Consider the following 26,307-nt stretch of genomic DNA (forward strand, 5'->3'; position numbering starts at 1 on the left):
ACTACCAGAAACCTGAGAAAGGGTAACAGATCTGACAACCAAATGTAGCTTTTTTCTATATGAGGCATACTTTTGCAAGTATTTGACAAATATTTATTAGCTACTTATTATACAAGGAATTGTAGAGGTGTTATATGGATTCAAATATAGTTGTCCTTGCCTTCGAAGACAAACAACTAATATAAATACATATATGATGAATGAAATACATGGTTTTACTAAAGATTAGAAGACAATACATTTCTTAGAGGAATGAACAATAAAAGCTTGATGAGTGAGGAAGCATTTGGACTAGGTGGGATTGTATAGAATTTCCACAGATACTAGAATAAGTAAAGGTAAAAGGCAATAGATTATAAGACAGCCAGGTCTGTCTGGCTTTTAGACCTGTTGTTGATTCAGTTTTATCTCTGTGTCCCCAGGACCTAGAAAAGTACCTGGCACACAATGGCTTCTCAAGAATAATTGATGAATGAATTAATGAATATATATCTTACAAATTAACAAATATTGGAACAGTAACTTATATATGATATACATTAATTCTCAAAGCTGATGCAACATTTTTTAGAAACAGAGATGATATATTACCCTTAAAAGAATAATTTTAATGGGACCAAGGGACACATCTGATAGGGCAAAGTCACTAAAAAGATGTAAAGGAGCAACAGTAATGTTCATTTTGGACTATGTACACAATTAACTAATTATTGACTAAACAAAAACATTTGTAGTAAAAATTGCTTCTAGCTTGAATCAATTGTCTTCTTTATATCCTACTCTCTACCCTCTAGTGTCTCTTTTACTATCATTACACTAAAGAGAAAAATTGAAAATGGCTTAAAGCGCTGTTTTCCTTCTCAAAACCCTAAAAGGCTTTTTTTTTCATTTACTAGAAATAGCTACTTTCAATCTAATTCAAATTTCAAAATCAAAATCAAGCATGCAGGCTAAAGAAATTAATTTCTGGTTAAGTCAGAGAAAAATGAAATATATTGATAACTTTTTAAAAAAGCACATTGTCTATGAGCACAACTCTGTGAATACCATACCTAGGACAAAAAGGATTCAGAGCAGTCCTTTCCTATTTACAAGTTTCAGGATTAAGTAAATTGTGAGACTTTAAGTGAAAGGAAGGGGGAAACAAGAAAGAGTTTTCCACTTGAATATTTTAAATGCAAGATCCAAAAAAATTACCATGAAAGAATGAAAAATTATTTTATTTTGTTTTACTTTTCTGCTTTTCTGTGGAACTCTGGGAAGACATAGAGTCAGGAAGATAAAGTTATTTATCTAAGTATTTATTTAAGTATTTTAAATGGTCACAAGTTTGCCTCCATAGCACAATTGAAGAGAAATGTGTGTAATACAGCAAAATGGGGAGGAAGGGGTATTTGGGTTTTTCCCCTACAGACTAACACTTAAAGACATAAGAGGTCAGTGATAGGATATGCTGAACATTCTCATCAGCACTTGAAAACTACACTCACCTCCTAATCCTCCAAGTAACACATTTCAACAGCCACTTTCAACTCAGAATCACTCAGTTAGTGCATATCCTTTGCCCAAACACATGGCTGTCAGCCATTTATTGGCTCTCTTCTAACCCCTTGTTCTCTATCATCATTTATTTTTAAAGTTGTGTAACTATGTCCATTCACTTGCTTTACCAATATAAACGGACTGAATCAAAAACACACAAGAGATTACTTAAAAGTCTTCCTCAAGCATGTCAGAGATTTTGCTGTTGTAATCTATATTCAGAGTGGTTTGTATTACAGAACAGGCCATACAATGTAAAACAAAATCAAAAACAAACAAACAACCACCACCCCAGGGCTAAATCACAGTGTGACTGGGCAAGTTACCTTCTTCTTTAGTCTCAGTTTCCTTATCAGCACAATGGGAATAATTACAGAACCTTAGGGTTGCTGTAAGAATTAAATGAAATAGTACTCTAAAGGTCTTGTTGTTAACTACCAATCTTACTATATCATTTCATTAGGAGAGGTATGGTTAAGGGGGGTTTAATAATAGGCTTTTAGGACAGCTGACTAAAGGGTAACAGGATGGTTCTGATCTTTCCTGAAAAAAAAGGAAGAGCAGCTACAGTCTCATCCCTTATTTCTCCCTGGACAAACACATCAAGTATCGTGTATATACATGATAAGCATAATCAAGTAAGTTATAATACCAATAACAATAATATCAAAACTATAAAGGATTCAATAACAATAATATCAAAACTATAAAATATACATAAAGTGTTAAGAATCTCTAATAAAATAGAGTATCTATGAAACAGAGCATTTAAAAGTAGTGTCCCATTCATGGGTTAGTACATCAACATTCATCATACTGTTTTGTTCTATTGATCCCTGCAGTAGTTCCAGAACATATGAATTAATATACTGGATTACAAAATCAAAAGTATTTTTTTACACAGTGATTTCACACTCTAAGCCATATAACTTTGCTCAACTTAGATTTCATATCCCAAAGTATTTTAGTGGATTTTCACAAACTTTATGTTTGTGCTTAATGAGATGTCTTCCTTCATTCTGTCCTTCTGCAAAAGTAACGTGAACACAATTGGAAGGATTCAAAGAAGAAATAAAGCATTTGTTTCCTAACTGCACCACTTTCAAGAAGGCTGAAACGGAGACATACTTGTATCCACCTTTTTTTTTTTTGAGCAGGTAAGGAACTGGTTAGGAAAGTAAATATTCTAGTGCATAACTGTCATATGTGTGAGCACTATTTTATAATGTTAAGAAATAAGGAAAACTTTCAAGAAAAAACATATATAAAAAGAGTTAGCTATATGCACAGCTATGTTTTTGGACCTGCACTTGTAATTTATTATCAGAATTTTTATTTTAAGCTATAGTATTTATAAAATATTAACATTTATAAAATATTTATCAAAAATCAATTTTAAACTTATCTTCTTACATTAACATCAATAAAATATTTATCATATACTAATTTAAAAACCTATCTTGTTATTAGTCAAACAAGGCTAACAAACTGAGGGTCAGGACTAAGAATTCCACAAACCTCAGCTTTCCACAGAAAAAGCACTTTAAAGTTCCCTGTGGGTAGAATATAAGAAGTAGTAAAAGAATTATTCCAATTGATCTTAATTGGAATAAGTTCAAAAAGACTCCCAAATTATTTGGACTTTATAGATCATGAAACACCCTGATATCCTTACATTGTTATAAATTGCTATATCTCTAAAAATAACACACATTAAGGTCCTTACTGCACATTAAGCACCCAAATGTATAGAACAATGAATACTGAAATATTCCGTCATTTAGAACTATGATGATATAATAAATCCTATAACTTATAAAACTGGAACTTACCTTAAAAAGTGTCACAGTGATTTCAATGTTTTCAGGAACAGGCCACACTACAACACCACGGTATGGATTTTTTATTCCAGGCTGCCAGCTATGAGCCTACCAGAATAAAAATAATGGCTTCAATTTGAAGTACAGGAAATGCAATGTTAATAATTTACAAAAATATATTGACCTTATTTAACTATCCATTAGATCTGTCTCCCTAAAACAAAAATGATTAGTCAAATAAAACTTTTCAAGCATTAAACTTGGGCTATGATGGTTATATCACATGGTAGCTACAGATTACTATCTGTAAACAAACCTTTACCCTCTCCCACGCACACATACACACACACACACACACACACACACACAAGAAGATGCAAAAATGAGGTGCCTCATATTTTCAAAAGCTATTTAGCATTGAATAAAAACCTTATTAGGAGAAACATTTTTAAAATTACTTGGTGATTTAGGAACTTAAGGGCAAATTCATTCTTTAAAAGGAAAAATTAATTGTATAGTCTGCATTTAAGATCATTTCCCACTAAATCATAATGTTTATTTGGGTCAAGTAAAGAAGAAAGCAGTTTGTACAGTTAATGTTTCTAGTGCCTATAATTTTAAAGATTTTCCTTGTAAATATTGATTATCAAGGCTCCCTAAGGAACCCCCTGAAATGTGGGGGTCACCACTCTAGGTCTTCCGTTGTGGTGGTGTTTCCAGCCAAAGCTAATGCATAATGGTATGCCAAGACAGCTCAACTAAATCTTCATCTCATCTTCATCTCTCATGTCCGTGGACATGCTATGAAGGTGGTAATAAAAGCTGACACTTAAGAAGTACTTTCTATATGTCAGTCCATATTTGGAATTTACTTATGTTTAACTCATTCAATCTGCATAAGAACCCTATGAGGTAGCTACTATTCATTCATTCATTCACTCACTCAATTGATACTATCTGCCAAGCATTGTCTAGGAACTGTAGTAAAAAAAAAAAAAAAAAAATCTGCCTTAGTGGAGTTTTCAGAATCATAGGAAGAGACAGACAAAATAATTAAGTAAAACAGACAGCATGTTAGGTAGAGAGAAACGCTGCGGAGAAAAATGAAAGTAGGGAAGAAGGATAGAAGGGGCAAGAGAAAGTAACAATTTTCAACAGGTTAAGCAGAGAAAAGTGTCAATGAGCAGGTGACGAGAGAAGACTGTAAGGAGTTGAATCAGATATTATAAAACATGGGAAGAGCTTTCTAGGGAGATGGACCAGCAACTGGAAAGGTGCTGAGGCAGTTAGATAACAACAATGCCAATGTGGCTGGAGCAGAGTGGTCAAAACGAAGAGCAGCAGGAGATAAGACTAGAGAAATCACGGAGGGCCCAATCATATGAAGCTCTGGCAGCCCATTCCGAAGATTCTGGCTTGTAATTTGAGTAAGATGGGAAGCCACTGGAGGATTTTAAGCAGAGGAATGATGAAGTTATGTTTTTTGACTCTAGCAAATGTATTTAGACTAGGCTTCAGATGTAAGAGAGGAAACAGGGAGACCAGTAAGCTACTGCAATAATCCTGTGGAGAGCTAATGGTGACTTGGCTTGGGGTGGTAGAAAAGTGGTACAAAGTAGTCAGATTCCATGTATTTTTTCATAGTTTCAAGATAGAATCAATAAGGTTTTCTGTCTGGTTGTATGAAAGAAAGTAGCCAAGGCTGATTCTAAGGCTTTCGCCCTTGAGCAAGTACATAAAAGGAATTGCTATTAACAGATATGAGGCAAAACTGCTGAAGGATCAAGTTTGGAAAATAAGATTGGGAACTCAGCTTTATACACATTACATCTAAGTTGCCTTTTAGATATTCAAGTGTAGGTGTTTAAATAGGCAGCTGGATGTATGTGCCGGGAGTTATAAATTTGGGAATCATCAGCACGCAGGTAATACTTAAAACTTGGATGTGATCCCAAGGGAGTGAAGAGAGAAAGAAAGAGAGAGAGAGAGAGATAAAGGCTTAAGAACTGAACCTTGGAGGACAACAATAACAGGTCCAGGAAATGAGGAGGAATCAGCGAAGAAGGGTCAATAAAGCAGAAAGAAAAGCAGAGGCATGTGGTATTCTGAAACTCTAGTGGAGAAAATGTTTTAAGGAGAAAGGAACAATCATCTGTCCCAAATCTTGGTGACAGGTCAAATAGGATGAGGTCTGGAAAATGACCCCTGGATTTAACAAAGCAGAAGCCATTACTGACCTACAAGAGCAGTTTCAGTAGAGTGACAAGGGTAAACACCTGACTGGATTAGCATGGATTCAAGAAAGAACAGGAAGAAAGAAACTAAGCTAGCAAGTACATTCAACTCCTCTGAGGTGTTTTGCTGAAAGAGAAAGAGAGAAATAGGTTGGTGCTAGTGGGAGAAATAGTGTCAGAAGAGAATTTTTTAAATAAGAGAAAAATATTTTTAGGCTGATGAGAAATATCCAGTTAAGAGGGAAAATTTAATGATGCAGAAGAGAAATAATTGCTAGAGTAATGTCCTTAACAGTACAAAAGGAGGCAGATTGGCCTTTGCTCGGAGCACAGACGATTCTTCCATAATAATAGGAAAGGAGCTAAAGTATATGAGTGCAGGTGCATGTCAGGGAGCAGATTTAACACATGAAGAAACTGAGGCACAGACTGGCCCAAGATCACACAGCAAGTAAGGGGCAAAAGTTGGATTTGAACCCAGGAAGTGGAACCGAGAAGGGATCAAGATCATGGAAACTTATGTCCATGCAAATCTTATCATATCTTGTTAGTTAAAATACCAGCAGAATATTGTAAGTTAACTATACTTCAATAAAAGATAAAATACCAGCACAAGATATAGGTTTAGCAGCACTAAACTACTCCCACTCCAGCTAAACTGTCAATAACTTCCTCTCTATTCTCTCTTCATTGCCCCCAGATCACAAAACTTCAGGTGAGGAAAGGGAAGTAGAGACTCACAAGAGACTTAGCACACAATAGCCAAAGGTAAAGAACTGAGTTTTGCTGATTAAAAAACATCTCCAGGGATTCCTCTGTTCCCCTGCCTATTTCTATGCCTCTTGACAGTCCTAGAACAAAAACTCCACAAAGTAAACAATATCCATTTTGAAAAGTAAATTGCTGCCCATCTTAGGAACTGTTTTATCAAAACTCTACATAGACTACATATTTAATTCTGAAGATTTATGACAACTCTAATTCTCATGTATTGTCATGGTAGATCAAGCAATTTCTCTGGTCTCTTCAAACTTCCCATAATTATATTTTCATAGTCTCCCGATACATTAAAAAAAAAAAGACGATAATAATTGAACTTTACTTATTAGCCATGGCAGAAAAGATAGAGTTTTTGTAAAATTCTGAATGAAAAAAAAGACCATCAAAGAATTTTAGGCCTGAAAATATCTTTAGGAGATCTAAACCAGGTCCAGATAAGGAAATTGAAGCAATTAAAGAGTAAATGGCTTGCCTGAAGCCATACTAATAATCAGTAGGAGAACCAGCTCCATGATTTTCAAGTTCAGAGTTCTTCACCCAACCGACATCATAACAAACTCTATTTCTGATTCACACAGTAGTCAAGAAAATAGTCTTCTATCCCGAAGGTCTTAACATTTATGTATATGACACAGAGGTCAAGAGTGGGAAAAGCAAGGAATGTGGAGACCAACTAACAACTGGGCAGGGTTAGAAGATGGTGATACCACGCAATTTCCTCACGTATCCTAATGCTGATCCTCTAAATGACCTCTTTAAATTCTCAGTCTTGGATCAGGGAATGGTAACTAGACCAATAAACAAACAAAAATACAATCTGCTTAATGAATTAAAATATTTTTTTTCTTTCTTTCTTTTTTTTTTGCGTTACGCAGGCCTCTCACTGTTGTGGCCTCTCCCGTTGCGGAGCACAGGCTCTGGACGCGCAGGCTCAGCGGCCATGACTCACAGGCCTAGCTGCTCCACGGCATGTGGGATTTTCCCGGACCAGGGCACGAACCCGTGTCCCCTGCATCGGCAGGTGGACTCTCAACCAGTGCGCCACCAGGGAAGCCCTCTTTCTTTTTTTAATAAAAAGAGATGGAAAGGTGCTAGTTCCCAAGCTGCTAGTATGCTGCCATTTTCTGACCATTCTATCCAGCATCTCTTCCCAGCAAGAGAAAAGGTCAAACTAAGGCAGAGCTCTGGCTTTCTGATAGTCTTTTTAGGGACTGTACACCTAGCTAAGTTAGGACAGTGTAACAATATCAATTAGTCCAGCTGAGTATCTGGCAATGCCAGCTTTATAATGTTAGCTAATTATTATATACTAGGCAGAAAACAGAATCAGTAAATTTTGCTGGAGAGGAAACTATGGATGTATATAGCAGCAAACATGAAGGAAAAAAAAAAAGAAAGTGTTCCTAGTCAGAAGAGCTTACTACAACTTCTACCTCAAACAGAATTAAAGAACCTGAAGCTAGAAAAAGAATGAAAAGTTTAATACAGGTAACTAAAAATAGCTGCGGTATTAAACATCTAACTGTACAAATCAACTGAGACGGGAATTTAGGTTCTTAAGAACTTTATTTTTTAAAAAGCACCTCATATTGGCACTCATCAGCACTACAAGAACCCCGATCAGTTTTTATTCAGAGTAACAGAAAGGATTTCCCTAGAAAATAGTTTGGTACAAAACACATACAGCTATTTAGCTAGCTCCTTAGTAGAGTCAGGAAAGGCAGGTTATTTAATCATTTGCCAGCATCCTAGTACAGTTAATGGAAGAAAGGATGAAGCCACATTATCCAGTTCCACTCATATTTTTTTTCACTTTTTAATCATATCACAGATCCTTTAGCAAAGGCAGACCTAAGGAAAAGGTCACATTTCTCAATTTTGAGTAATGACTCTATAAAATGCCTTATTTTCAAATTATTTCATATCGTATCTTACCTAAAAGACTTGTACCTAATATGGAACTAAACACACAGTAAATATTCACTTGTTACTTCTGATTCCTACAGAATCAAAATATTTCACTGAAAATTTATAACTGTCATTTAGTTTTTAAATTGATGATTTTCAATTTATAAAACTGCATCTAGGGGCTTCCCTGGTGGCGCAGTGGTTGAGAATCCGCCTGCCAATGCAGGGGACACGGGTTCGAGCCCTGGTCTGGGAAGATCCCACATGCCGCGGAGCAACTAAGCCCGTGCGCCACAACTACTGAGCCTGCGCGTCTGGAGCCTGTGCTCTGCAACAAGAGAGGCCGCGACAGTGAGAGGCCCACGCGCCGCAATGAAGAGTGGCCCCCATTCGCCGCAACTAGAGAAAGCCCTCGCACAGAAACGAAGACTCAACACAGCCGAAAATAAAATAAATTAATTAAAAAAAAAAAAACTGCATCTACCCATAGGTTTAAGATGTCACATATAAATTTACCTTAGAGCTGTCCACATCATGGTCATAAGTCAAAGCTCTACAACTATACCCACCCCTTCATGATACCACAGCACATTGATAAAGGCTATAGCACAACCACAGAGCAGGGAAGTAGAGGTGGTAATGCCATCCAAAAGCTGGTGAGGACTTTCAAGCTCTTGTTTCCCTTTGGAGCTCTCCCATCTCTCTGTGAGTTTAAATTTAGAAAACTAGATTTAAGGCAACAGACTACTCTGCCATAATTCTTCTTGTCTATCACAATCTCCCTGCTTACTATTGTCAAACACTGTACTGAAAAATAATTTACTTAAGCATATACAAATCAACTACAGCCTGAAAAAAATCTCTGTTATAAATGCCATGACTTGAGGATAAGAGGTGGGGAAGCTGCATATTGGGATAATTACTCATGGTTATTATTTTCTCGATAAAAAATGATTCAGCAATGAGTTCTTTATATATTTAACTAGAAAAATAGACATGTACCCAAAGAAAGTGAGCAATAAACTGAAAACTAAACTTTAAATTAAATAAGGCAATGTGCTTTATTATTTTACTGTCTAATCTGTTATCCAGGTGTCAGTTATAAATTTCAATCCACCAATATAAAAAAGGTAGATAATCAACTGTACTTCAATAAAATAATTTTTTAAAAAGGTAGATATACTCAGAATCAGGCAAGATAAATAATAACTTATACAGATAACCAAAGAAAATTAATTACTGTGTAGTTCAAACTCTTGCCAGAAACACAGTTAAAAGTAAAAACTAGACTATTTTCTGGCCAATGGTTGCAGAAATCTGTTTTCCCCCTAAGTGATTTCAATGGGACTTACCAAGCAAATATTTCAAAGAAAAAATGTCAGAAAACAGAAGAGTCTTTCAGAAGAAAACAATGGTTCTAGTCTGTGGATTTAATATAAGTGATAGCTAATTTTAAAAAATAATAGCTGGGGACAGTTTTTTTTTTTAATTCCAAAATGCCATGGATCTCAAGCTTCTCAAGATTAAAAAAAAAAGTTATTTGTTTAATTTTCACAATAATATCATTATCATTTATTTCATAGCTTCTGGAACTGATTTTTATGTCCTTATTTAGCTGTTGTGAACAATTTACAGAACAGCATTTCACATATACATGAACATATTATGTATATGCTATAATAAACAACACATTGTAAGTTCTCATAAACTTTTCAAAAGTACACCTATAATGTTTCAAGAGAAAATACAATGATTCTAAAATATCCAGAAGGGATTTGAAATATTAAGAGCATCACAACTGGACAATTAGTCCAATAAGAAATAGTTCCGGGCTTCCCTGGTGGCGCAGTGGTTGAGAGTCCGCCTGCCGATGCAGGGGACACGGGTTCGTGCCCCAGTCCGGGAAGATCCTACATGCCGTGGAGCGGCTGGGCCCGTGAGCCATGGCCGCTGAGCCTGCGCCATGGCCTCTGAGCATGCGCGTCCGGAGCCTGTGCTCCGCAACGGGAGAGGCCACAACAGTGAGACGCCCACGTACCGCAAAAAAAAAAAAAAAAAAAGAAAGAAATAGTTCCTTCTAGAAAATATTATATTTCGAGAAAAATCAACCTGTAGCCTATGTTTGTTATTTCACCATCTGGATTCAATCAATATTTGATACAATATAAAATAGAATCTGGACCTAAAAGTTATTTGACTGACTTTCAAAAATGTAATTAAAAGTATACTTAATTTCAAATATGGGTATTCTGAATTAACCTTTAATCTAAAGTATTTCATTATGCTTCATAATGTTTTAAGAAAACAATTAGTATCTAGTTTCTAAAAGAGGGAAATCACTTTTTGTTGATAGCTAAAAACATTTAGGGTCGATTTCTAATGTTTATAGTTATATTCAGATTCTTCTATCATACTTAGTGGATGACCTAATATTGTTCCTTTTCACAAAAGCTTAAGACCCACTGAGCAAAACTGACAGAAGACCCTAAGTCTATTTTTAGAACCCCTTCTCGTAAATAGATAAGAAAATATTACATGTCCAAAATATAATGCCCCCAAACTACAAACGTATGCTTTGAAAAAAATGCTATTCATGAGGTGAAGCAACTGGACCTTTCCTATATTGCTGGTGGGGGTATATTAAAAGTTCAAAATGTATGTACCCTATTACCCATTGATTCCATTCCAAGTTATTCATCCAAGAGAAAACATTTGTCCCCCAATATACCTGAACAGTAATGTTTACAACAGATTTATTCACAATAGTTGAATACTCAGAATATTCACTGGAAACAACTCAAATGTTCATCAACAGATGTATAAAAAATCAAACTGCAGTATATGCACATGATGGAATACTGCTCAGCAATGAAAAAAGTTAACTACCAATATTCACAATACCATGAATAAATCTCGAAAACATGCTGTACAAAAGAAACCAGACATAAAAAGTACTTTTGCATCATTCTATTTATGTGAAATTTAAGAACAGGCAAAAATAGCCTACGGTGATAGAAAAATCGAACTAGTAGTTGCCTCTAAGGACTGGGAATTGACTGGAAGAGGACTCAAAGGAAAAAGGTGATGAAAATAGTCTATATCTTGATAGGGTGGTAATTATATAACTATATATTAATCAAAACTCATAAAATTGTGTAATTAAGATCTGTGACTTATACCGTATATAAATTTTAATTCAATAAAAATAAAATCTAAAAAGATGACCTTAAAAATTTTAATTCTGAAATTAAATTAAATTAAAATTTAATTTCAGTTAAAATGAATACATTTTTCTTTACCTAAGTCTACTTACGGAAAAACCAACATTCAATAAACATGCTTGTAGTTATTGTGTGCTTATTAAAATATACTCATACTTACTTGTCTATAGATTGGAATTTTTAAAATACCTAGAATTGTTACTGAACATTTTAAAATTCTGTTCTGGGCTTCCCTGGTGGCACAGTGGTTAAGAATCCACCTGCCAATGCAGGGGACAGGGGTTTGAGCCCTGCTCCAGGAAGATCCCACGTGCCACAGAGCAACTAAGTCTGTGAGCCACAACTACTGAGCCCGTATGCCTAGAACCTGTGCTCTGCAACAAGAGAAGCCACCACAATGAGAAGCCCATGCACCGCAACGAAGGGTAGCCCCTGCTCGCCGCACCTAGAGAAAGCCCACGCACAGCAACGAAGACCCAACACAGCCAAAAATTTTTTTAAATTATAAATAAAATTCTGTTCCACTCCCCACAAAGCCATAAGCACAAAAAATTAAAACCTTAGAAAAATCCAACTCCTCTTCGGTAACCCAGCAATGGACTCAGATAACTCATCATTCCTTATGTGTGTCCTAACTTCATCCTCTTGGAATGTGAATAAAGTAATCCTAGGTATAATTTTGTAAGTGATATTTATTTAATCATTATTTCATGATATCCTAGCACAGAGAAGTTAAATAACTATTATGTTACTCAAGGATACCAAATCCAAAATCAAAACTCAGGTAACTGGCTCCTGCTTTAGGAACTGCAGTAACAAGATTACATACAGCACCTGATCAATCATTTGAGTACATTAGATAATAAGAAATAACCCAAAATATCAAGTAATATTTTAAAATATTCTTCACTGGGACCAGAGAAGCTGAATAATTTGACCAAAAGTCAAATTCAACATTGGGGTAAGAAATTTAGAAAACAGACAAACCTTGGAAGACTTCCTTCGGCTTCTTCTCGTCCAAACTACCACCAGTTTATCTGGTTGCCTGCCGAACAAGAAAAAGATTACGTATAATTTATCTTAAATCAAATAATAAAATTTAGTTCTAGCGCCTTTAAAAGAACAAAAAATCATCTGCTTTAGATTACATAGAACCGCTGCACTTACAATAAAGCTCTATAAATTATTCATATATAGATGTTGAATACAGATATGATCTAATTTAAATGACTAATATTTCATCCACATGTTTTTCTAAAAATACTTTACCAAGTAAATTCATTGAGACAAACCAAGTAAAATAAAATACTTAGACTATTTTAAAAAGAAAAGCAGGGGCTTCTCTGGTGGCACATTGGTTGAGAGTCCGCCTGCCGATGCAGGGGACACGGATTCGTGCCCCAGTCCAGGAGCGGCTGGGCCCGTGAGCTGCGGAGCGGCTGGGCCCGTGAGCCATGGCCGCTGAGCCTGCGCATCCGGAGCCTGTGCTCCGCAACGGGAGAGGCCACAGCAGTGAGAGGCCCACATACCACAATAAAAAAAAAGAAAAGAAAAGCATACATATATCTCCTTTAAAACAATACTATATTTCTAACACATTATCCACTTTAATTTAGAGAAAATAAGCATAAAAATGATACTTCCCAAATAATTTAAATCTGTGGTTTACACTACTCTTGCATCTCTGTATCTTATGACCAATGCTTATGGTTTTCAAAACCTTTTTATAATCAATCATCTCAACTATCTTCATAAAAACAATATAATACCAAAACATAAGCAAGGTAAATTCTGGCAAAGTTACATAACTCATCGAAAGTTCTGGCAAAACCAAGACCAAATGAAATACAGGTCTTCTAATTCTCATACCTCTCTTCTTTATCTTCTGCCAACATAAAGTTAAAAACAAAACAAACTCACATTTTCAGCTAATACAACTAAGTTCTCTTTAATGCTTAGGGAAAACATAAAAACTATGATTATCAGTTCTTTTACTTAGATTTTTATTTTTAAGAATCTTAGATAAAAGCTTTTTAACCAAGAAATGAATGATATTACTTATCTCAGTGACTTTCACCACTTTCTCTGTCTCCTTCATTTTACCCTGGTATCTTTCATTATCAGCAGATGACCCATCCTCCTATTTAACTACCTACCTACCTACTTACCTTCCTACCTACATACATATATTATAAAAGGTCACCAGCCATAAACTCCTGATTCAGTGATTTACCTAGAAACCTGTCCAAAGAGCGACAGTTGTCTAATGAAAAATATTACTGAGGAACTGACCCTGAATGTAGTACAGAGAAATAAAGTGATAATATTTTTAAAGAAGGTAAGAGACATAGAAGATAGATTGAGAAGTACACACACCTAATAGAAATTCTAGGGCTTCCCTGGTGGTGCAGTGGTTAAGAATCTGCCTGCCAATGCAGGGGACACGGGTTCAAGCCCTGGTCCGGGAAGATCCCACATGCCGCAGAGCAACTAATCCCGTGCGCCACAACCACTGAGCCTGCACTCTAGAGTCCATGTGCCACAACTACTGAAGCCCGCGTGCCTACAGCCTGTGCTCTGTAACAAGAGAAGCCACCGCAATGAGAAGCCTGCTTACCACAATGAAAGAGTAGCCCCCACTCGCCGCAACTAGAGAAAGCCCGCGCCCAGCAACAAAGACCCAAAGCAGCCAAAAATAAATAAATAAACAAATAAATAAATAAATTTATTTATTAAAAAAAGAAAAAGAAATTCTAGAAGTTTAGAATAGTGGGAATGGCAGAGGCAATACTAAGGAGAAAAGGCTAAGAATGTTCCAATAAAGATAAGAGTCCTTAGGTTGAAAATATATATTAACAAATAAACAGGATAAATAAAAAACTAATCTATATCTAAATACCTTGCAATCAAACTACGGAACGGCAAGAATAAAGAGAAAAATCATAAAAGAAAAGATAGGTTACCAGCAAAGGCATAATTATGATGACAGCAACTTCTTAGCAGCAACAGCGCCCAAAATACAATGAAGCTAATGATCTTCAAGTGCTAAGGGAAAATAGATGCCATCCTGGAATTTCATATTGGCTAAACTACCATTTAAGAAATGGTTTTAGACATAAAAGACTAAAAGTTTACAATCTATATAACCCAGCTAAATACAGGAAGGAGGAGGATGCAAGAAGCAATATAAATGTGGTAAAGTGTTAATACTTGTTCATTTTCGGTGATAGGACCTGAAGAAAACAAGAGTAGACAAAAAACAAAAGTACGGTTCCAATGAAACTATTTCATCAAGGCGTCTTCTAAATAAATGCAGTGTGTTTCTGATGGTGATAGTAACCAGCATAGTATAAAAAAGAAAAATGGTGGTTCTCCACCCAAGACTAAACCAGTTCCCAAAGAGTGTCAGTCTTTGAAGACAACAATTGTAAAAACCAGTAGCTTGCTTTGGTGAATCTTTCCAGCGTGAGATGTTGGGAGCAGGAGCCAGATGCCAAAGTGCTATATTACAGATGAAATAGAAGAAAGTTTCTGTGAAACATCAGAGTGTTCATCTAAGAATCTGAACCAATGGAGAAACAAACAAAACCTTGTTCAACACACAGAGAAGTAGAACAGGACAAATGACATGAAGATGGGGAGCAGTATAGCAACATGACAACAGAGCTGGGCAGAGGGTATGATCAATGATGGCAGCTTAACAGCAGAGGGACTGAGTAGCCAACCAGTGCAAGCTACCTTATTTGAAAGCATTGGTGGCTTGCTGGAACACTTTACCTAGATTACTACACTAACCTTTTTACTATGTTCTCACCTTCACATTTCCAGCCCAACCTCAACTCTTAATTATATTTCTGCAATACTTCTTTAGAAATGCTATAAAGATCTTACCGATTTTCCTTACTATCCTTACTGGGCTCTTATACTGAAGGTACTACAGACTGGCACTTGAAGGTTGAATTTCACAGATTTATTTGACCTAAATAGTACTCCATTTTAGTTTAAATTTAAACTTTAAAAAACATTTCTTACTTAAATGCCTTTAAACAAGGTCCATGCTATCCAGATTACTAGAGCCTCCAATGCTATCAACTGCTTCACATCTGACCAGCTTCACTCTTAAGATGATCTACTTAGTCCCTGTATGCATTTGACCCTGTGACACCACAGCATGCAAGATAACATCCACATTCCTGAATGTGGTTTATAAGGCACTGCACCACCTGACTCTGATCTACTTTTCTAGATGCAAAACCTACAACTATCTCAAAGGCACCTTGCTTTCCAACCAACCCCTGAACACTTATTCAATTTCTTCACATCTTTGCAATGTTACAAACTTTTTTTAAAACCTCCTCTTTTCTCTCCTTTTCTACCTGATAAACTCTTAATTCATCACTTCCTCTGTGAAAACCTGACCATTTCTCATTTCATTCCCACTTCATCCCACATCCTAAACCTTAGACAGAGTTAACTGCTCCTTCTACTGTATTTCCAGTAAAACCCTAGACACCTCTTTTTTAATATCCTATGCACCCTGTATTACATTATTTGTTATTATTTCTATCTCCTCCACTAGACTGTGCTCCTTTATCAACCATATCTTATTTATCTTTCTATTCCTAGTAACTAATAAGAATCTGGTACAAGATTGAGGCTCGATGTACATTCACTACTGAATGAACCTTAAATTTCATCCAGGAATTCCAAATTGGTTAATTATAATTGATGAGGTCCAACTAAAGCCAGTAGTTACATAACACATTCTCTCTGCAGCTTATTTGAGCTTTGCAAGCATCCTCACCTTGGCTGCACATTGGAATCTCCTGGGAAGGGAGAGTGCAAAGCAATCCCCACACCTCCCGACTTGGAACATTAGTGAGGTATTAGTTGTGATGGCAGTGAGGGTGTCTTCCCTCCATGATATTGTCCTAGTGCCACCTGCACAGTTGCCTCCACCTAACTTGGCCTCTCAGCATCTCCCTCCCCTCAACCCGTTCTGATCTTGTGTTTCAGAAAAGGGAAGCCACTTACTGTAAAAAATTAGGAAGGGTGGTCTCCTAACCTATATGCCTGAAGTTCCAAGTATGTAAATATAACATAAATTACTTATTTGAGAATGTCTCCAGAGATGAATAAACTTTTTTGTAATTCTGAGTCATGTCCAATTTTTATAATGTCTTCATTAGAAATCAGCCCACCTTCACATTATCAGGGACAAAGCAAGGCAGAATGTTCTAAAATAAAAAACTGTGCTGTTATTGTTCTCATAGAAGAACACCAATAACCACACAACTGGTTGACCACAATTAATATTTTAAGCATCCATGCTGTACTAGAAAAGAGCCATTAAATATTTACTTATGTGCTCACAAGAGGCCAGGGATAGAGCAATTGTGAGTTTTATCCAACTACCAAAGAACCTTTATAACTTTCTATCAAAAAAGTCAAGACAACCTGATAGAGCCCAGATTTCAGAGAGTAAATCAGGTACTTAAGTACTTAAGTACAATCAGGTACTTAACATTTCTACCCCATTGCCTTAGTAACCAGGTAGCACTACACATACAGATATATAAACATACACACATATATTTATATACAGATATTTACATATATAAACATTTTATATACATACACATAAAATGTACACAGACACACTGCCTGAGTTCCACTGAAAAATCTGAGTTCTACCCAACTCCAGGCACAACCTGTGATAACTGTGGTTACTATTAGGAAATGAAATTACATGTCATTTAAAGAATATACTTTTCTGTATTTTCTACAATGAATTTATATTACTGTATGGTGGGGAATTATTTAAATGTGGAGGGGGAGTTATTTAAAATAAAATAGAACTTTTAAGTTTGGAATTACATATGAACAGACAGAATTAAACAATTAAATTTTTAAATTTCATTGTATTTATTTTTTTATTTTTAAACTTTTTATTTTATATTGGAGTATAGACAGTTAACAATGTTGTGATAGTTTCAGGTGCACAGCAAAGAGACTCAGCCATACATATACATGTATCCATTCTCCCCCAGACTCCCCTCCCATCCAGGCTGCCACATAACATTCAGCAAAGTTCCCTGTGCTATACAGTAGGTCCTTGTTGGTTATCCTTTTTAAATATAGTAGTGTGTATACGTCAGTCCCAAACTCCCTAACTATCCCTTCCCTCCATCCTTCCCACACTGGTAACCATAAGTTCATTCTCTAAGTCTGTGAGTCTGTTTCTGTTTTGTAAATACAGTCATTTGTATAATTTCTTTTTAGATTCTGCATGTAAGCGATATCATAGGATATTTCTCTTTTTCTGTCTGACTCACTTCACTCAGTATGACAATCTCTAGGTCCACCCATGTTGCTGCATTATTTCATTCTTTTTTATGACTGAGTAATATTCCATTGTATATATGTACCACATCTTCTTTATCCCTTCCTCTGCTGATGGACATTTAGGTTGCTTCCATGTCTTGGCTATTGTAAACAGTGCTGCAATGAACACTGGGGTGCATGTATCCTTTAGGACCATGTTCTTCTCTGGATATATGCCCAGAAGTGGGATTGCAGGGTCATATGGTAGCTCTATTTTTAGTTCTGTTCTCCATAGTGGCTGTATCAATTTACATTTCCACCCACAGTGTAGGAGGGTTCCTTTCTCTTCACACCCTCTCCAGCATTTATTTGTGGATTTTTTGATGATAGCCATTTTGACTGGTATGAGGTGATACCTCATTGTAGTTTTGATTTGTGTTTCTCTAATCATCAGTGAAAACCTGCATTGAATTTAAAGACCTCTCAGCTGAATTAATCTGTTTTCTAAGTCAATAGAAGTGGAAGAGGTGTATTCTTTGTCTTAAGTTAACATAAATGTTCCCTAAGGTCTGAGCTGGCCATACACAAAATTTTGAAAGAGGCCCCCCTAGACTCTGCAGCACTCCTTTACCTGCAGCCCCTCCAATCTCTGGGGCATTCTTCCTTGGGCCTGCAAAGTCAGTATGGCACTCCATTACAGGACCCAACAATAACAATATGACAAATGCTTTTCAGATCACTAATTCTCTTCTATAACAATTAAAGTCCTTCTTTCTCCAGGGTAAGTATCTTAGGAAGGTAGTCAAAGGAAAGAAAACTGGGAAACAATTTGTATTAATTTAGGAGATATGAATTTGTAAAAGAAGGCCCCTCAAAGATGACATACTACAGAGGAGAGAATACTAGACTGGAGGTTGGGAAACTTGTTTTTCCTAGTTCTGGCACGTAGTGACCTTAGGAATGCCTCTCCATATCTCTGAGCCTATTCCCTAATTTATCAAATGAAGAGATTGTACTAAGACCTCAGCTAGTTCTAAAACTATGATTCAGTGACCATATGATTAAATGACTCAAATTGGTTAAATATTTTGTGGTTTAAAATGAAATGAGAAATTAAAGAATAGGGTAAAAAATTTGTGGCACGGAGTCCTTTGCCTCCTGTTTTCTGACAACCTAGAGGTGGCTAATATTACCACCTTTGAATAATATTATGAAAGGGGAAGTAGTATCTTTTAGGAGAGCAGTAAATGGACCACCGAAGATTCAGGCTCCCTGTCCAAAGCACAATGTTAAACCTGGGAGATGTTGCAGGAAGCCCCTTGTCCCCAGCCACCACCACCACTCCCAGCATGCTGACACTGCGATGGAACTACATGACACCTCTCACCACTGGTGTCGCTTCTGGAGGAGAGTGGATAATAAATGAGTATGCCTTCCCCACACCAGCTGAACGGAGAGGACTCCAGAATGCAAAGGAGGGTAGAGTCATAAGATAAAAGGTGTATGGGCTCCTGAATGACCACGTGGAAGTCCAGTCAACCTCTCTAGACTGAAAAGTGAGCAAGAAATGAACTTTTATTAGGTCAAACCACTTTAATTTTGGGGTGTGTCTGCTACAGTAACTCCTCAACATATAGAAAATTCAAAAGACACACATACATAACAATAAAACAGTTGCTGTCTTGTAGAAGCTTACACTGCAAAGTGCTGAGACCAAATTTAACCTTTTTATGTCCTACTGGTTTTCACATATATGAAATTGATGTTTCCGAAGATAAAAGACAGCTATACCTCAGAACTTAGTAATTAATATTTATGCCTTTGAGCTTTTCCTAAATTAAAAATAAAGAATCATAAGCCTTTAGAACACAAAAAGTACAGCATATTCCTCTCACCAAAGAATACAGGAGGGGCTTCCCTGGTGGCGCAGTGGTTGAGAGTCTGCCTGCCGATGCAGGGGACACGGGTTCGTGCCCCGGTCCAGGAAGATCCCACATGCCGTGGAGTGACTGGGCCTGTGAGCCACGGCCGCTGAGCCTGCGCTGCGCATCCGGAGCCTGTGCTCCGCAACGGGAGAGGCCACAACAGTGAGAGGCCCGCGTACCGCAGAAAAAAAAAAAAAAAGAATACAGGATATGCTTACAATGAGGAAAAGAGAGCTCACAATATTAACCCTGATGTTAATGTGAATAGGTACTTCACTAAATAACAAGGTTATTCCTTTTAGGGGAAAGGGCTCTTAGCCATAACTGAACATTTCAAGGTGGGATGTTGTGAATATTGAAACGAAAGGGAGAAAATTGTCTTATCACAGAAATACTCTAACTTAACTATTTCTCAAGTAATTATTTTTATCCTTCAGTAGGTACATCTGCCTCCTATTGTACTATCACTGCTTGTAGCTCCAGTTAATTATACTCCTTTATGCTTACTTCACAAGAGTTATTTAGCAAGCTGTAATAATTAATTCAATAGGAAAAAAAAATCTACAAGACAAAGTACACATACACAGGATATATTTCTTTTCTGTAAAAATGAAAGGACAGTTCTAATAATAAGAGATGTAAATCTTTGTCACTCAAATAAAAATATTTTTTTAAAAAATTATATTTTGCCTCTTCCTACCATCTTTAAAATATTTTCACAGAGTGATTGCTTTTGGTTAAAAATGTTTAACTGGTGACACATATGGACTTTCGCTGACAGGGATTCTAATAGCTATGTATTTAGGAACAGCACCATTCAAACCGAGGAAGTGCAGTTTGACAAACTTGAGCTAAGTAAACTTTCTGAGAGGCCATCAAAAAATACACACACATGTATATATAATTTTTTTGCTATACTATTAAACAGTATAAAGGGTTTATAATTTCTAATATAAAGATATTTGAGAGAAATAGCGTTATAATCAATCACTGCTGTACCACGTGTGCAATACTAACCTTCCCAAATAATACTTCCTACTTTCTTTACTGTTTTATAAAAGCACCCATGATGCTTCCTTTAATTTAGTGTATTACTTACTACTTCTTTTTTTCTAGTCCTGTTTGAACAAGCCTCACATGTCACTCACATAAATATTAATATTTCCAAGTCATGTATCAGGCTTCCTGGAAAAGAGATTAGTAGGAAAAAAAAGGATACATCACTCAGACCATTCCCCAGCCCTCCTAAACAATCATATTCACCATTTTCTCTCAACACAATTCTGTAATTGCTGTCATTTTGTGTTTGGATGATTACATTTGTCTGTCTTATCTCTATCTGACTTTAAGGTTCTCAAGAATTTTCCTGGTATTCATAAAGCGTTTTCCTGGTATTCACAAATCATTTACTGGGAGGGAGGCAGGGAGATAGGATATCATGGATAAAAAAATCATATGAAGGCAGACAGATCTGGGTTCCCCTCCTTCAGGTTGTACCATCTAAGCCTCAAGATGTTCCTCATCTGTGAAATTAGAACCTCACAGGACCAATGTAAAGATCTGTTAAGATAATGCAAATAAAGTACTTAGATCAGTGCCTGTCTTTCAGCAAATTTTCAGATAATGTTAGCAACCATCCCGTGTCTATGCTTCCAAACAGCTTTGTATAGTCTCCCTCTTAAATGTGAACAAACAAAGGATCATCTGAGGAAAGTTTCTAATATAAAAGGCAAGTGGCTAAAAGAGAGAAAAAAGAAACTTGAAAGAAACTGAAGACATTATCACTAATATCCTTGGAAATACAGAAGATATTGTACCCATGAAAAATATAAAAGGAAAATTTAAAGAATAGTAAAGAAATCTGGAAATTATGTTATGTCATCCTTTTTCATTTAGGAAAGTAAAAATTGAAGAGTTTGAAGCTAAAGTTGAGGAAATCTTCCAGATCTAGAATAAAGTAACAGAGATGTTAAATGGGAGAGAAAAGACTAGAAATTTAGATCAATCCAGAGGTTAAAAGTCTCACTAATTTCCCAAGATGACAGTGAAAAAAGGTCTCAAGATGTCATCTATGCCACAGGCCTAGAAAGAAATCATTCCAAAGTAGAATAGGACACTGGAAGACTCCAGGAGAAAAAGGAATTGATGAGTCACCAATGTTTAACTGTTTTGAGAGGGATATTGAGAGGCTGACAGAAAAATTTGGAAATAATAATGATATATACATGAGGGGAAAGGGGAAAAAAAGTAATTTTTAACCCAAGAAAAATCAAAAGAAAGAAAATGTAATCATAATACATAGTGCTCGATGCAAACAATACTAAGTCATAACAATGAATTCTGACCTAGCTCTGGTAGAGCTGATTGGAGACTAGGAAGGATGGGGAAAGGGAAGGGTAAGTATGCTTCAGGGAGGAGGTGGTAGACACCTAAACCCTCACCTACCATATCAAGAAGCTAATAGATAAAGTCTAAAATCAAAAGGTTAAAAGAAAAAGTTGAAAATATGTTGTTGAACAATGAAATACCACTTCACACACCTATCAGGAAGACTATATCAAAAAGATAGATAATAACAAGTGTTGATGAAGATATGTTAAAATTGGAACCCTTACACACAGCTGGTAGGATTGTAAATAGTATAGCTTCTGTGTATAACAGTTTGGCAGTTCTTCAAAAAGTTGAACATATGGAACAGGATAGGGAGCCCAGAAATAAACCCACATGCTTATGCTCAATTAATCTATGACAAAGGAGGCAAGAATATACAATGGAGAAAAGACAGTCTCTACAATAAGTGGTGCTGGGAAAAATGGACAGCTACATGTAAAAGAATGAAATTATCAATAGAACATTCTCTTAACACCATACACAAAAATAAACTCAAAATGGATTAAAGACCTAAATGTAAGATTGGATACTATAAAACTCCTAGAGGAAAACATAGGCAGAACACTCTTTGACATAAATCACAGCAATATTTTTTTGGATCCGTCTCCTAAAGCAAAGAAATAAAAGCAAAAATAAATAAAGGGGACCCAATTAAACTTAGAAGCTTTTGCACAGCAAAGGAAACCATGGACAAACTGAAAAGACAACTTACTGAATGGGACAAGATATTTGCAAATGATAAGATGGATAAGGGATTAATATCCAACATATATGAACAGCTAATACAACTCAAAATTAAAAACAAACAAACAACTGAATTAAAAAATGGGCAGAAGAAGTGAATAGACATTTTTCTAAAGAGGAAATGAAGGTGGCCAAATAGGCACTTGAGAAGATGTTCAACGTCGCTTACTAATCATCAGGGAAATGCAAATCAAAACCACATGAGATATCACCTCACACCTGTCAGAATGGCTATCATCAAAAAGAACACAAATAACAAATGTTAGCAAGGATGTGGAGAAAAGGGAAACCTCCTACATTGCTGGTGAGGATGTAAATTGGTTCGGCCTATGGGAAACAGTACGGAAATTCCTCAGAAAAACTAAAAACAGAACTACCATATGACCGAGCAATTCCACTCCTGGATATATGTAAAAAACAAAAACAAAAACACTAATTCTAAAAGGTATGTGCACTACAATGTTCATAGCAGCATTATTTACAATTGTCAAGATATGGAAGCAACCTAAGTGCCCATCAACAGATGAATGGATAAAGAAAATGTGGCATATATATACAATGGAATAGTACTCAGCCTTAAAAAAAGAAAGAAATTTGCAGCAACATGGATGGACTTGGAGGGCATTATGTTAAGTGAAATAAGTCAGAGAAAGACAAATGATATCACCTATATGTGGAACCTAAAAAAATACAACAAACTAGTGAATATAACAAAAAAGAAGCAGACTCACAGATACAGAGAACAAACTAGTGGGGAGAGGGAAGAGGGGAGGGGCAATATAGTGGTAGGTGATAAGAGGTACAAAATATTAGATATAAAATAAACTACAAAGATATATTGTACAACACAGGGACTATAGCCAATAATTTATAATAACTATAATGGAGTATAACCTTTAAATATTATGAATCACTATACTGTACACATGTAACATATAATATTGTACAGTAACTATACTTCAATTAAAAGAGACAGAAAAAAATAAAAATTTTTTTAAAAGTTAAACATAGAGTTACCATATCATTCAGTGATTTCAATTCTAGGTATATACCCAAAAACTTATACATGAATGTTCATAGCAGCATTATCCATAATAGTCTAAAAATAGAAACAACTTAAATGTCCACTGACTGATGAACAGGTAAACAAAATGTGGTATATCCATGCAATGAACTATTATTTGGCCATAAAAATGAATAACATACTGACACTTGTTACAACATGGATGAGCCTCAAAAACATGCTAAGTGAAAGAGGCCAGACACAAAAGGCCACTTATTGCGTGACTTCATTTATAGGAAATGTCCATAATAGGCAAATCCATAGAGACAAAAGTAGATTATGTTTGCCAGAGGCTTGAAGGGGGAAAAAAAGATGGGGAATGACTGCTAATAGGAACAGGTTTTCTTTATTTGGTGATGAAAATATTCTGAATTAAATAGTGATGATAGTTACATAATGTTGTGAGTACACTAAAAGTCACTGAATCGTACATTTTTAAAAGGTAAATTTTATGGTATATTAATTGTAACTCAATAAAAAATAAAGAAAACAAAAATATGTTACTGAGGAATATAGAGTACAGCACTAGAAGAACTTATGGGGTTGAAAGTGGTTTTCTGTAGGGAAGGAGAGTCAAGGTGGGGCAGGGTGGGGCAAGGAACGGTTGCTTTCTCTGTTATAAGCTTTGCGGTACTCTTTGAATTTGTAAACCATTTAAATATATCACTTTGTAAAATTTAACCTTAAATTTTTAAATGATGAATCTTAATTACAAAGAAGAAATTTGGGCCCAGAAATAAGCCCATGAATATATGGTCAATTAATTTATGACAAAGGAGCTAAAGAATATACACTGGGGAAAGGATAGTCCCTTCAATAAATGGTTTTGGGAAAACTGGACAGCCACAATCAAAAGAATGAAATTGAACCTCTATTTTACACCATACACAAAAAATAACTCAAATGGACTAAAGAATTGGACATAAGACCTGAAACCATAAAACTTCTAGAATAAAACATACAGGGTAAGCTCTTTGACATCAATCTTGGCAATGATTTTTTAGATATGATGCCAAAAGATCAAGGAACAAAAGGAAAAATCAACAAATGGAACTACATCAACCTAAAAAGCTTCTGCACAGCAAAGGAAACTATCAAGAAAATAAAAAGGCACCTGTGAAGTATAAGAAAATATTTGCAAATGATGTATCAGACAAGGGGTTAATATCTAATATATACAAAGAACTTATATAACTCATTAGCAAAAAAAAAAATCCAGTTAAAAAATGAGCAGAGAAACTGAACAAACATTTTTTCAAAGAAGACATACAAATGCCCAACAGGTACATGAAAAGGTACCCAACAACACTAATCATCAGGGAAATGCAAATCAAAACCAAAATGAGATTATCATCTCTTACCTGTTAAAATGGGTATTATTCAGAAAGACAAGAGATAACAAGTGTTGGCGAGGATGTGGGAAAAGTGAACTCTTATACACTGTTGGTGGGAATGTAAATTGGTTCAGGCACTATGCAAAACAGTATGGGGATTCCTCAAAAAATTAAAAATAGGACTACCGCATGATCTAGCAATTCTACTTCTGGGTACTTGTTTGAAGAATACAAAACACTAACTTGAAAAGATATATGCACCCCAATGTTTACTGCAGCATTATTTACAATAGTCAAGATATGGAAATAACCTAAGTGTTTGTCAACAGGTGAATGGATAAAGAAGATGTGGGGTGTGTGTATGTATCTTCTTTGTATTATATACACACACAATAGAATACTATTCAGCCATAAAAAAGAAGGAAATCTTGACATTGGCGACAACATGAATGGACCTTAAGGGCATTACACTAAGTGAAATAAGCCAGAGACAGAAAGACAAATACTGCATGATCTCATTTACATGTGGAATATAAAAGCAGTGGACTACTCACAGATACAGAGAACAGATTGGTGGTTGTCAGAGGTGGGTGTTGGGGGTGAGGGAAATGGGTGAAGGTGGTCAAAAGATACAAACTTCCACTTATAGGATAAATAAGTTCTGGTGTACAGCACAGTGACTATGGTTAACAATATTGTATATATATATTTTTTGTATTTTCATGATCAGCTCTATTCATGTTCTGTGCCAAAGCATTTAAATACCCTGTGCTACTTATCACATAATGTGGGTGGTAAAAGAAGCCATCCTTAATTCAACGTGTTATTCCTAAAGCGTCTATTCCTGTCAGTGCTGCAAAGATACAATTAATTTGTATAACCCAATATCCTGAGGTTGAAACACAAAGCACACAGAGCAAAACATTCTCTTATGGAAAGAGAAAAATATAAACTCTGCTTTATGCAATTGCCCAAAGCTATTTTAAGTAAACAAAATAATTTTAATTAACAAATTATTTTA

At 35.8% G+C, this 26,307-nt stretch overlaps 1 protein-coding gene across 5 annotated transcripts in view; it reads right to left on the reverse strand.

The window, feature by feature from the left end:
* The window catches only part of EHBP1 (EH domain binding protein 1), a gene marked incomplete at its 3' end in the record, with an annotated part of 505,676 nt that overhangs the window by 271,849 nt on the left and 207,520 nt on the right, over positions 1-26,307 (reverse strand). For all 5 annotated transcript variants that reach the window (XM_081254153.1, XM_081254152.1, XM_081254157.1 and 2 more), the window contains 2 exons: positions 12,493-12,550; positions 3,375-3,470 (listed from right to left, as the gene is read on the reverse strand). In XM_081254153.1, coding sequence (XP_081110279.1) covers positions 3,375-3,470; positions 12,493-12,550 — 154 coding nt within the window. The remainder of the gene's footprint in view (positions 1-3,374; positions 3,471-12,492; positions 12,551-26,307) is intronic.

This window comes from Mesoplodon bidens, assembly GCF_964165515.1.
Source record: "Mesoplodon bidens genome assembly, chromosome: 14".
Classification (NCBI taxonomy): domain Eukaryota; kingdom Metazoa; phylum Chordata; class Mammalia; order Artiodactyla; family Ziphiidae; genus Mesoplodon; species Mesoplodon bidens.